This window comes from Ranitomeya imitator, chromosome 6 (genome assembly GCF_032444005.1).
Source record: "Ranitomeya imitator isolate aRanImi1 chromosome 6, aRanImi1.pri, whole genome shotgun sequence".
In the NCBI taxonomy this organism is placed as follows: Eukaryota; Metazoa; Chordata; class Amphibia; order Anura; family Dendrobatidae; genus Ranitomeya; species Ranitomeya imitator.
In genome coordinates this window covers 448,674,748-448,688,804 of record NC_091287.1, presented here as the reverse complement: position 1 = coordinate 448,688,804, position 14,057 = coordinate 448,674,748, and the positions used below count along the sequence as shown (strand labels likewise).

The window sequence follows — 14,057 nt, the reverse complement described above, 5'->3', positions numbered from 1 at the left end:
TTTCTCTTGTGAAAAGGTTCTCAGGAATAGATTCCCTCAGGCCGCAATTAGCATCTCCCCTCCAAGACCTAGGAGGTGCCAAATGTTGCTTTTCTTCTTGGCCCTAGCTAGACCTCCTGGTGAGGTATGGAGACACAATTTCTACTAGTCCCAAGGAAGTACCTATTAACATCTAGGTGCGACTTGCCTTCAGGACAGATGTTACATTATCACTAGTCACACATATAACCCTAGACATATGTCACTACCCACATATAGATATATATACACATATTTCACCACAAGCACAAACTGGCTACTTTTGTCATGGTGACCTCTTTATAAGCGTAGATAGGATTACTCACCATCTGACCTATAAAGGCAGGCTCCTTGGTATTACATTTCTTAGAAGATAAATCTGCATAGGACCAGAAATTGCACTGAACAGTAATGAACACCTGCTGGTCAACACCATCGCCATATTTCTTCCCAGGTATGAATAAAGTCATGTTCCTGCTCTCCAAAACTTGGGAAAGGAAAAAAATGAAATGTGCATATAAAATTTGAAAACAACCAACAATAAAAAGAATGCAAAGGTCAGTATGTATATGAGAAAATACACAAGCTAATTCTGGAGAATTTGAATATACCTTCAAAGTCTTCAGTCAGGTGAAGGTTGGAGCTGAACCCCAAAAGTAGAAATGTAGGTGACCATCCCCAAACACCCACTAGTTTCATAGGGATGAAAATGTGAGGATAGTGTCTCTGTACAGTTATTATTCCACAAATATTATACTGTACCTGATAATAATAGATCAAGTTTCTCTTTTTTATAGGTGTGGATATCACCAATATAGCACACTCCACCTTTGGCCATTAAGGTACTACCAGCATGGATAATGGCAGTTCCTGTTCCCAGTTCATCTTTAGTTACTGTAGCAAATAGATCATTGATATGTGTATGATGAACTCCACGTGGAATAAGACAAATACTGTACCTCATCAGTCTGAAAGAGAAGATCATGTCACAGATATGAAACAAACTATTTCAAACCCAATTGTGGTTATAGTACACCTGCGCCAGAGCCGCAGCGTGAATAAAAGAAGAGGACGTCATCGTAAGAAGATGGGAGGCCCCGGACCGCGACGCCTATCGGACCAGAACCGGGCCGGGACCGCCCCTTGGTGAGTATAATCTAATTTCTTCTTCTCATCTTTCAGGATACATCGGGGGCGTATCTACAGTATTACAGAATGCTGTAGATAAGACCCTGATGCCGGTGGGCTTAGCTCACCTTCGATTTTGGGGGTGACAGGTTCCCTTTAAGATCGGTAGGAGCCACAGCGATCGTACCCCATCAAAATTGGAAAAAGTTATCCACTGCCACCGAATAGGAGATAACTTTTAAACTTGGGAACACCCCTTTAAGGTTGATATCTTACATCATTAGGACAAGACTTCCCAAAATATAATGCATTACTACTTTTCCTTGTACTTTTCTTACCGCTCTACAATCATTGTATCATTTGTTACAACCATTAGATCGAGGGGATTTCCAATGTCTTTGTCTTCATTACATGTCTGCACAAGACTGAGGAGCAGGCAAAGTTTTAGAGTATTGTGCATTCCCACTGGAACAACTTGTGCAGCGAAAATATTTGCAAGGATACCGGTGAAAATCCACGGTGAGCTCAGAGTCTTCAAGTGTAGTTTTTGAAATGCTTTGCATATTGTATGGGGATCTGAGAGAGGAGGGAACATTCATTAGGACATTTTGCACTTAGACATCTCAGAAATAATTAGGGCTTTGCTCATGAGCTTTATATTTTCATACAAGCTTTGGGAAATGCTTTTCCTCATTTCAAAGGAGATTTCATGTCATCATTGGAATTATCGTATATATCCAGCTCTTGCAAGGATAGATGATACATTGCAGTCCACAGAGCCCTAGTGAAATTGTATGAGTTTTGCATACAGTATTTTAATACTCATAAAATGCTTTGCTTGACTGATTCCCCACTACTGATGCCCCATCAAGACATCCCCCATTCATATGGCCACGCTAGAAAGTGTAGAGCCACTCCTGCCCTGGAGAACTCGCACAACCATGGATTGAATTCATTTGAATTGGCACCATGCAATATCTGATTTCTCCTGTAGTGGCCCTGACTGGTTTTCCCTTCTTTTTATAGAATTCATGGAAAATACTTACAGCTTGCAATATACTGATGAAAATTATTAGCTTCTATACAGACTGTTACTCGAGAGCCATTCAGGCCACATACTGGTATACCTATTACTCTATATCTTCCTCCAATTTTCATTCTGTCTATTAATTCATCTACAGAAGAACATAAAAGGAATCTGTTAAAATAAAGCTGTAATACATGTCTAAATGTAAGAAATGTAACTCTCAAGGGTGTGTTAACATGTGGTATGCAGTATAGCAGGACTGACATACTGTATATGAACATATCCTTATATCTACTGCAGTGGGGACTGGTCACCTCGCTGTTATCACACTCTTTGCCTTGATTGACATCCTGCCTGGCAAAGAGAGTGTTGATTTCGCACACTGCGAGAGACGGCAAATGGGGAAAAAGGCCTTGCCATTTGCTATAAGACTGACTAGTTCTCTCTGATGCGCAGCTCAGATGACTAGTAAAAATGGCGCACAAAGATTTTATCATTTCAACCTATCCTTCTTAATAAGAGCAGAAATTTGAGTAAGGTGGCATAGCCGTATAGAAATGTTATTCTGTAGTATGCTGACAGTGGTTTAATAACCAGATTTATTATGACAGATTTCTTTTGATGACATATTTCTTTTAGAGTGTGCACTTTGCAATAAAAAGAGTACCGTATGTCACATAGCTGTCTGCTATACCAATTCCACATCAGAAAAAAAAACATGCAATGACGACAGTTTCCCTGTAAGGACAATGAGTGCATTGCAAATGTCATGAATAGAAGCTTGAAAATTGCATTTTCATGTTATCATGAGATATATATATATTTATACATACATACATATGAGATGAAAGCTGACGCTGTACCTCTGAGAAACACTGCATATGACTGGAAGCGGTAATTCTGATGTGACGCACACTGTCCTTGGAAAATGCGCAGGATCTTTGAATCCATGAATTCAATAACCTGCTTATCTAACAAGACATATATAATGATCATTTACTTTGTTGAGGTCATAAAATACAGCACTTGTATCACGTACCACCTAGAACTCTGTATTTCACATCTTCTTTTAAAGGTGATGCACATAAGTCACAAAAAAAGTCTTGTCTCACTGTTGCAGACTCTGTAGCCCCAGGTGTGTGGATACGTATATACCGGAAATCTAAAGTACAGAAAACATACATACCTAACAAATGCGTCACTATTAGTCTACTGCAAAACCAAATAAATGAGCCGGAACATAAGTTATTATATGTGCAATGTGTAGGAGTACGTTCACACTGAGGCCATTTAATAGACAAAACCTAAGATAACAACAAAATTAGCATATACTCTGTAGTAAGTAAATAATAAATAGTAATCGTACATTTCACAGGTGGGATGGAGGTTAAAACTATTTTGATCAAAAAAGCGTTTCTGTTAAATAGTCACAGTGTGAGCGTTTACCCATCACTGCACTTATACCAACATATGTTCTGGCTCATTTCTTTGGTTTTGCTGTAGTCAGGGCTGATGTTAGGGGCAGGCAAACCAGGCAGCTGCCTAGGGCCCCCACTCCTCCAGGGGTCCCCAGCTGAGCCAGTGGCGTGCCGTTAATAACTTGTCAGCATCAGACGCTCATACAGTTGAAAGCAGTGATGGAGGAGAGCGCGTCCGATGCTTCCTCTCCCTTCACTCCCCCAGCTTGTGACTCAGCAGGCTCGCAATGACGTCACTTCATCGTGCGCCTTGCTGTGCCACTAGTGGAGCTGATGAGACCGGAGCAGCAGAGCATGGAGCAGGGCGGGGACCAAGGAGGATGGGTGAGTATTGTGCGAACGTGTGTGTGCGCAATGTGCGTGGCGTGTATATATATATATATATATATATATATATATATATATATATATATATATATATATATATATATATATATATACACACATATACATACATACATATATATATATATATATATATATATATATATATATATAGATAGAGAGAGAGAGAGAGAGAAGAGATATGTGAGCAGGTATAAGAAAGAAATGCGGCACTCACCATCTGTCTTCAGCTAAAAATGTCCTTTATTTAGCACTTAAGCCTTCACAAACATGATGCGGTATCGGCAGGAGTATACGAGGGAGCGGGGGAGTGACAGGGGAGGACGACGGCCGTTTCACGCACAGGTGCTTCTACGGGTCCATTTGTGTTGCAACGGTGATGGTCATTTCCTTTTATAGAAACAGACTCACCACACAAAAAAAAAACAAAAAAAAACAAAACATTTTTTCCTTTTTTTTTTTTCCTTTTTTTTTTTTAATCTTCTCTTTCTTTATACAGTGTTAAAAACAACAAACTGATTATAGACTGCTTCCTACACACGAGTTAGATAAAGATCGCCATGTCTAGCTTATCATTTAGTCCTAAGGGACCTTGCGCATTAGTTTTTAGAATCCACTTAGCTTCACGCTGCAAAAGTAACTTGCCATGATTACCCCCCTGCTCAGGGAAATTAACCATCTCAAGCCCAGCAAACCGTAGGAGATTGGGGTCACCGCAGTGTTCCTCCTGCATGTGCTTCACAAAACGCACCCACCCCTTCCCAGTGGACACTGAATTAAAGTGTTCACAAAACCGGACCATTAGAGGTCTTATGGTTTTTCCGATATAAAATCGGTTGCATTGGCAAAAAATAACGTATACAATAAATTTACTTTTGCATGTTATAAAATCCCTTACTAAGTGCTCTGTAGATCCCAGTTTTAGGGGATTGTCAGTTTTATGCAAGTGGCAGAAGCTGCAACTACCGCATTTAAAGTTACCGTGTGGCGATGTTTCTTTAATCCAATTATTCTCAATCTGGGAGAGGCGATTTTTAACTACCAAGACACCTATATTTCTCGACCGTTTATAGGCAAATAAAGGGGCTGATGCGATTAGATTGCTAAGATCCGCATCTCTTTGAAGTACATGCCAATTTCTTCGTATGGCCACATGTAACATAGTAACATAGTAACATAGTTAGTAAGGCCGAAAAGACATTTCTCCATCCAGTTCACTTCAGCCTATATTCCATCATAATAAGTCCCCAGATCTACGTCCTTCTACAGAACCTATCCATTGGGCTGTGTTTAAATGTAAAGGTAAAACGCCGGTTGTTACTCGGATTATCCGCCCTATTTTCTGCGGTATTTTTTATTATTTTATTTTTACCTTGTTTGCCTTTTTCCAAGAGTTTTGTCTGGGATAAATTCCCTGCGCGACGTTCTGCCTGCTGCAAGATATGATCAGGGTACCCTCTATTAGTGAGTCGTGTTTTTAATTCTTTAATTTGTTTTTTAATAACTGACCTCATCATTATTGATTTTTCTCAGCCTCACCATCTGGCTGTACGGGACACTTTGTTTGGTGTGACTAGGGTGGGCGCTCTGAAAATGTAAAATATTATTCGTAGCGGTTGTTTTTCTGTGAACACTTGTTTTAATTAATTCCTCTTTGATTTCAACCTTCACGTCTAAAAATTCCAATTGATTTTTACCGAACACGTAAATTTCATGTTTTCATCGTTATTCTCGTTTAAAAATGATACAAATTCATTGACAGTCTGCTCTCCTCCATCTCATATTAGAAAAATATCGTCGGCAAAGCGTAAGTATAGCCGTATATGTTTAAGATACAGGTTTTGGGGTCCGGTGACATGCTTTTCCTCGAACGCTGCCAAAAACATATGTACATACACACATACATTACTGTGTGTGTGAGAATGCGGGGGCTGCATTATACTGTGTGGCGCACTATACTGTGTGTTGGGGGAGCTGCACTATACTGTGTGTGGGGGGAGCTGCACTATACTGTGTGTTGGGGAGCTGCACCATACTGTGTGTTGGGGAGCTGCACCATACTGTGTGTTGGGGGAGCTGCACTATACTGTGTTTGGGGAGCTGCAATATACTGTGTGTGTGTGGGGAGCTGCACTATACTGTGTGTTGGGAGGAGCTGCACTATACAGTGTGATGAGGGAGCTGCACTATACTGTGTGTTGGGGAGGAGCTGCACTATACTGTGTGTGGGGGAGCTGCACTATACTGTGTGGAGGGGAGATGCATTATGCGGTATGTGGAGGGGGCTGCATTATACTGTGTGTGTAGAAGGGGGCTGCATTATACTGTGTGTGGAGGGGGGCTGCATTATTGTGTGTAGAGGAAGGCTGCTGTAAACGGTGTGTGGGGGAGCTGCATTATACTGTGTGTGTGTGTGGGGGTAGCTGCAGTATACTCTGAGGGGGCTGCATTATACTGTGTGTGGAAGGGGGCTGCATTATACTGTGTGTGGCGGGGGCTGCATTATACTGTGTGTGGAAGGGGGCTGCATTATACTGTGTGTGGCGGGGGCTGCATTATACTGTGTGTGGAGGGGCCTTCAGTAAACTGTGTGTGGGGGAGCTGCACTATACTGTGTGTGTAGGGGGGCTGCATTATACTGTTTGTGTGTGTAGCTGCAGTATACTCTGAGGGGGCTGCAATATACTCTGAGGAGTGCTGCAATATACTCTGAGGAGTGCTGCAGTATGCTCTGAGGGGGGCTGCAGTATGCTCTATGAGGGGGTTGCAGTATACTCTATGATGGGGTCTGTATTATACTGAAGGACCATGAGGAGTGCATTATATTGTATCGAGGACTATCTGTCCCCATCCTTCTTCCTCTGTCGGTGTAAAGAAACTCGGGAACAAGCGTCGAACAACTGCAATGCCATCGATCACGCTCGTTTAATGGCCTGAACTCTGCACCTGTAAATACAGCTGAAATGTTTGTGTGATGTGGAATATGTGAGCATTTTGGGCCCCACATTATCTTTTGCCCAGGGCCCCACTTTCTCTAAAATCGGCCATGGCTGTAGTTACTTGTACTCTGTACCAACAGAGGCGTGGCCTCCCTTTTTTCATGTACATAGCTTTCCATGGGCAGGTGTCTGAACAGTCGGGTCTGGGTGCTGCTCTGCCCCTTCCGTATTGAGGTCTGCTGACACATGGTGAGCTTTAAGAGTATAGGACCATCCTGTCATGGTAGAATGGCTTTTTGCTTTTTTTTTTTTTTTTTAAATCAAAATAGCATCAACTACAGTACATACCAAATGTTATTTACACATACTATTTGCTTATTTACTTACTACAGAGTATTTGCTCATTTTGGTTTCATCTTAGGTTTGGCTGTTAGTCTACTGACAACATCAAACACCTGGAGCAGAATAATGAACGTGATGGTATCAGATGCCCTGATACAAGATTGTAATAATGGAATACGAAGTAGCATAAAACAGAAAACAAAAGCCAGAAATAGAAATTATAAGCAAGATTTTTTTTTTACCTCTAGACAAGGGGCACTGGGTATCCGAGCACAAAAACCGAGCTCCCTGAGTATATTTATTAACTGTAGACATAGCTATGACTGTTCCTTCCGTCATATAAAGTCTTTGGGATCTATAGTCCAAGGGGAACTCGCATAGGCGTAAGTGATAACCAGGGAGGTCTGGGAGATGTGTCACCTTCAAAATGACATTTATCTAAAGAATAAAATAATGAAGAATTACAGCACTATACATGGATGATCATAAAATGACAACTTCTCCTATAATTTCTGTTTGCACTTGCTAGTAATGTAAAGGCATTTCCCCTGGAACTTGAGTTATCCGTGCTGGCTGTCTTTTCAGTTTTCTTGCTCTCTGCATAATTAGAAAATATAAATACCTTTGGGGGCAATTTCTTTTACTTAAAGGGCTTGTCTAGGGATATTTTTTTTTACTGTTGGCCTAAAAACAAACAGGCAAGTACAGTAGTTGCTGACAGAGGCAACTACCTGCCCGCTTTACCTGACTCCAGCTGAGAGAATTCACGGACTACTCCTGGCGGTGATTCAGTTGCTCCATCAACAGAGTAGCTCTTGTTCTTGCAGCCTTCTCTGTCAATGGGGCGTGACTGCTGACGTCATGCTGATTGACAGCTGGCTTCCAGTAGTTAGACACCTAGAAGATGACTGTCAATCAGCAAAACATCAGCAGTGACGCCCCACCAGTAGAGCAAAGCAGGAGAGAAGCCACTGTGCTGTCAACGCCACGTCAGTGACCACTCTGTGCTGGCAGAGGTCGACGCCGGCACAACAGGCAAGTAGTTAGCTAGTACATGCAAGTTAGTGCTTAGGCCCAGAGTTAAAAGAAAAAAGTCCTCATTACCCCTATAAATGCAAGTATTTTTGACTAAAATCATTTTTGGAATTGGGTTTTGTTAAAAAAAAATGCAGTTTTCCTTTTATAGCCTCAGTGTCTATTGATGTATGTAGCATGACTTTAGTCTATTCTGGCAAAGAATTTATAACTGTTGTCATCCTTCTACCAGAGGTCAGAAGGAACATAAAAGTTGTACATTCTTGTTATAATGCGTCAGTGACAAATTCCCAGTTATTTCCACAGCCTGCAAAAGATCATGCAATACAGAGGCTATAGAAGGCACATGGTGCCTATTTTTTACAAGATAGATATACACTGCTCAAAAAAATAAAGGGAACACTTAAACAACAGAATATAACGCCAAGTAGATCAAACTTCTGTGAAATCAAACTGTTCACTTAGGAAGCAACACTGTTTGACAATCAATTTCACATGCTGTTGTGCAAATGGAATAGACAACAGATGGAAATTATTGGCAATTATCAAGACACACTCAACAAAGGAGTGATTCTGAAGGTGGGGACCACAGACCACATCTCAGTACCAATGCTTTCTGGCAGATATTTTGGTCACTTTTGGATGTTGGTTGTGCTTTCACACTCATGGTAGCATGAGACGGACAATACAACCCACACAAGTGGCTCAGGTAGTGAAGCTCATCCAGGATGGCACATCAATGCAAGCTGTGGCAAGAAAGTTTGCTGTGTCTGTCAGCGTAGTGTCCAGAGGCTGGAGGTGCTACTAGGAGACAGGCCAGTACACCAGGAGACGTGGAGGGGCCGTAGGAGGGCTACAACCCAGCAGCAGGACTGCTACCTCAGCCTTTGTGCAAGGAGGAACAAGAGGAGCCCTTCAAAATGACCTCCAGCAGGCCACAAATGTGCATGTGTCTGCCTGCACAAACGGTTAGAAACCGACTCCATGAGTATGGGCTGAGTGCCCGACGTCCACAGATGGGGTTGTGCTCACAGCCCAACACAGTGCAGGATGATTGGCACTTGCCACAGAACACCAGGATTGGCAAATTCGCCACTGAGCTCTTCACAGATGAAAGCAGGTTCACACTGAGCACATGTGACAGACGTGACAGAGTCTGGAGATGCCGTGGAGAGCAATCTGCTGCCTGCAACATCCTTCAGCATGACCAGTTTGGCAGTGGGTCTGTAATGTGTTATGAAAGGTAATTCAGTACCACAATGGACATAGAGGTCAGCGCACATACAGTGACCTGGCAATAACCCAAAAAACAAGAACGAGCTCTGAGACGTGGGAACTCTGTTGACCGCAATCCCTAATCCTCTCCAACCACACTAAAGGCAGCCGTGGATTGCGCCTAACGCTCCCTATGCAACTCGGCACGGCCTGAGAAACTAGCTAGCATGAAGATAGAAAATAAGCCTACCTTGCCTCAGAGAAATATCCCCAAAGGAAAAGGCAGCCCCCCACATATAATGACTGTGAGTTAAGATGAAAAGACAAACGTAGAGATGAAATAGATTTAGCAAAGCGAGGCCCAACTTTCTGAACAGAGCGAGGATAGGAAAGGTAACTTTGCGGTCAACATAAAACCCTACAAAAAACCACGCAAAGACCCTCCGTACCGAACTAACGGCACGGAGGTACACCCTCTGCGTCCCAGAGCTTCCAGCAAGCAGGAAAAAAACAAATAGACAAGCTGGACAGAAAAAAACAGCAAACAAATAGCAAAGAATAACTTAGCTATGCAGAGCAGCAGGCCACAGGAACGATCCAGGAGGAGACGGGTCCAATACTAGAATATTGACTGGAGGCCAGGATCAAAGCACTAGGTGGAGTTAAATAGAGCAGCACCTAACGACTTCACCATATTACCTGAGGAAGGAAACTCAGAAGCCGCAGTACCACTTTCCTCCACCAACGGAAGCTCACAGAGAGAATCAGCCGAAGTACCACTTGTGACCACAAGAGGGAGCTCTGCCACAGAATTCACAACAGTACTCCCCCCTTGAGGAGGGGTCACCGAACCCTCACCAGAGCTCCCAGGACGACCAGGATGAGCCATATGAAAGGCACGAACAAGATCGGGAGCATGGACATCAGAGGCAAAGACCCAGGAATTATCTTCCTGAGCAGAACCCTTCCACTTAACCAGATACTGGAGTTTCCGTCTAGAAACACGAGAATCCAAAATCTTCTCCACAATATACTCCAACTCCCCCTCCACCAAAACCGGGGCAGGAGGATCAACAGATGGAACCACGGGTGCCATGTATCTCCGCAACAATGACCTATGGAATACGTTATGTACGGAAAAAGAATCTGGAAGGGTCAGACGAAAAGACACAGGATTAAGAACCTCAGAAATCCTATACGGACCAATAAAACGAGGTTTAAACTTAGGAGAGGAAACCTTCATAGGAATATGACGAGAAGATAACCAAACCAAGTCCCCAACCCGAAGTCGGGGACCCACACAGCGTCTGCGATTAGCGAAACGTTGAGCCCTCTCCTGGGACAAGGTCAAATTGTCCACTACATGAGTCCAAATCTGCTGCAACCTGTCCACCACAGTATCCACACCAGGACAGTCCGAAGACTCAACCTGCCCTGAAGAGAAACGAGGATGGAACCCAGAGTTGCAGAAAAACGGTGAAACCAAGGTAGCCGAGCTGGCCCGATTATTAAGGGCGAACTCAGCCAAAGGCAAAAAGGACACCCAGTCATCCTGATCAGCAGAAACAAAGCATCTCAGATATGTTTCCAAGGTCTGATTGGTTCGTTCGGTCTGGCCATTAGTCTGAGGATGGAAAGCCGAGGAAAAAGACAAGTCAATGCCCATCCTACCACAAAAGGCTCGCCAAAACCTCGAAACAAACTGGGAACCTCTGTCAGAAACGATATTCTCTGGAATGCCATGTAAACGAACCACATGCTGGAAAAACAATGGCACCAAATCAGAGGAGGAAGGCAATTTAGACAAGGGTACCAAATGGACCATCTTAGAGAAGCGATCACAGACCACCCAAATGACTGACATCTTTTGAGAGACGGGAAGATCTGAAATAAAATCCATAGAGATATGTGTCCAAGGTCTCTTCGGGACCGGCAAGGGCAAAAGCAACCCACTGGCACGAGAACAGCAGGGCTTAGCCCGAGCACAAATCCCACAGGACTGCACAAAAGTACGCACATCCCGCGACAGAGATGGCCACCAAAAGGATCTAGCCACTAACTCTCTGGTACCAAAGATTCCAGGATGACCAGCCAACACCGAACAATGAACCTCAGAGATAACTCTATTCGTCCACCTATCAGGGACAAACCGTTTCTCCGCTGGGCAACGATCAGGTTTATTAGCCTGAAATTTTTGCAGCACCAGCCGCAAATCAGGGGAGATGGCAGACACAATTACTCCCTCTTTGAGGATACCCGCCGGCTCAGATACACCCGGAGAGTCGGGCACAAAACTCCTAGACAGAGCATCCGCCTTCACATTTTTAGAGCCCGGAAGATATGAAATCACAAAGTCAAAACGGGCAAAAAACAACGACCAACGAGCTTGTCTAGGATTCAACCGCTTGGCGGACTCGAGATAAGTCAAGTTCTTATGATCAGTCAAGACCACCACGCGATGCTTAGCTCCTTCAAGCCAATGACGCCACTCCTCGAATGCCCACTTCATGGCCAGCAACTCTCGATTGCCCACATCATAATTTCGCTCAGCAGGCGAAAACTTCCTGGAAAAGAAGGCGCATGGCTTCATCACCGAGCAATCAGAACCTCTCTGCGACAAAACAGCCCCTGCTCCAATCTCAGAAACATCAACCTCGACCTGGAACGGAAGCGAAACATCTGGTTGACAACACAGGGGCAGAAGAAAAACGACGCTTCAACTCTTGAAAAGCTTCCACAGCAGCAGAAGACCAATTGACCACATCAGCACCTTTCTTGGTCAAATCGGTCAATGGTTTAGCAATACTAGAAAAATTGCAGATGAAGCGACGATAAAAATTAGCAAAGCCCAGGAACTTTTGCAGACTTTTCAGAGATGTCGGCTGAGTCCAATTATGGATGGCTTGGACCTTAACAGGGTCCATATCAACAGTAGAAGGGGAAAAGATGAACCCCAAAAATGAAACCTTCTGGACACCAAAGAGACACTTTGATCCCTTCACAAACAAAGAATTAGCACGCAGGACCTGAAACACCGTTCTGACCTGCTTCACATGAGACTCCCAATCATCCGAGAAGATCAAAATGTCATCTAAGTACACAATCAGGAATTTATCCAGGTACTGTCGGAAGATGTCATGCATAAAGGACTGAAACACTGATGGAGCATTGGCAAGTCAGAATGGCACCACTAGATACTCAAAATGGCCTTCGGGCGTATTAAATGCAGTTTTCCACTCATCGCCTCGCTTAATACGCACAAGATTATACGCACCACGAAGATCTATCTTGGTGAACCATCTAGCCCCCTTAATGCGAGCAAACAAATCAGATAATAATGGCAAAGGGTACTGAAATTTAACCGTGATCTTATTTAGAAGGCGGTAATCTATACAAGGTCTCAGTGAACCATCCTTCTTGGCTACAAAAAAGAACCCTGCTCCTAATGGCGACGATGACGGGCGAATATGCCCCTTCTCCAAAGACTCCTTCACATAACTCCGCATAGCGGCGTGCTCAGGCACAGATAAATTAAACAGTCGACCTTTTGGGAATTTACTACCAGGAATCAAATCGATAGCACAATCACAATCCCTATGCGGAGGTAGGGTATCGGACTTGAGCTCATCAAATCAATCCCGGTAATCAGACAAGAACTCAGGAACCTCAGAAGGGGTGGATGACGAAATAGTCAGAAATGGGACATCACCATGTACCCCCTGACAACCCCAGCTGGACACCGACATGGATTTCCAATCTAATACTGGATTATGGACTTGTAGCCATGGCAACCCCAACACGACCACATCATGCAGATTATGCAACACCAGAAAGCGAATAACCTCCTGATGTGCAGGAGCCATGCACATGGTCAGCTGGGTCCAGTACTGAGGCTTATTCTTGGCCAAAGGCGTAGCATCAATTCCTCTCAATGGAATAGGACACTGCAAGGGCTCCAAGAAAAACCCACAACGCCTAGCATACTCCAAGTCCATCAAATTCAGAGCAGCGTCTGAGTCCACAAATGCCATGACAGAATACGATGACAAAGAGCAGATCAAAGTAACAGACAGAAGAAATTTTGACTGTACCGTACCAATGGTGGCAGACCTAGCGAACTGCTTAGTGCGCTTAGGACAAACAGAGATAGCATGAGTGGAATCACCACAGTAGAAACACAGCCCATTCAGACGTCTGTGTTCTTGCCGTTCAACTCTGGTCAAAGTCCTATCGCACTGCATAGGCTCAGGTTTAAGCTCAGGTAATACCGCCAAATGGTGCACAGATTTACGCTCGCGCAAGCGTCGACCGATCTGAATGGCCAAAGACAGACTCATTCAGACCAGCAGGCATAGGAAATCCCACCATGACATCCTTAAGGGCTTCAGAGAGACCTCTTCTGAAAATAGCCGCGAGCGCACCTTCATTCCACTGAGTGAGTACAGACCACTTTCTAAATTTCTGACAATATACCTCTATCTCATCCTGACCCTGACACAGAGCCAGCAAATTCTTCTCTGCCTGATCCAC

The 14,057-nt window shown here is 43.8% G+C and overlaps 1 protein-coding gene across 1 annotated transcript in view; it reads right to left on the bottom strand.

Annotated features, from left to right (window-relative positions):
- The window catches only part of MCMDC2 (minichromosome maintenance domain containing 2), a 94,693-nt gene that overhangs the window by 57,148 nt on the left and 23,488 nt on the right, over nucleotides 1-14,057 (bottom strand). The window contains exons 4-10 of the mRNA XM_069728965.1: nucleotides 7,520-7,715; nucleotides 3,213-3,335; nucleotides 3,037-3,144; nucleotides 2,193-2,321; nucleotides 1,485-1,722; nucleotides 781-986; nucleotides 345-505 (exon numbers count right to left, since the gene is read on the bottom strand). Coding sequence (XP_069585066.1) covers nucleotides 345-505; nucleotides 781-986; nucleotides 1,485-1,722; nucleotides 2,193-2,321; nucleotides 3,037-3,144; nucleotides 3,213-3,335; nucleotides 7,520-7,715 — 1,161 coding nt within the window. The remainder of the gene's footprint in view (nucleotides 1-344; nucleotides 506-780; nucleotides 987-1,484; nucleotides 1,723-2,192; nucleotides 2,322-3,036; nucleotides 3,145-3,212; nucleotides 3,336-7,519; nucleotides 7,716-14,057) is intronic.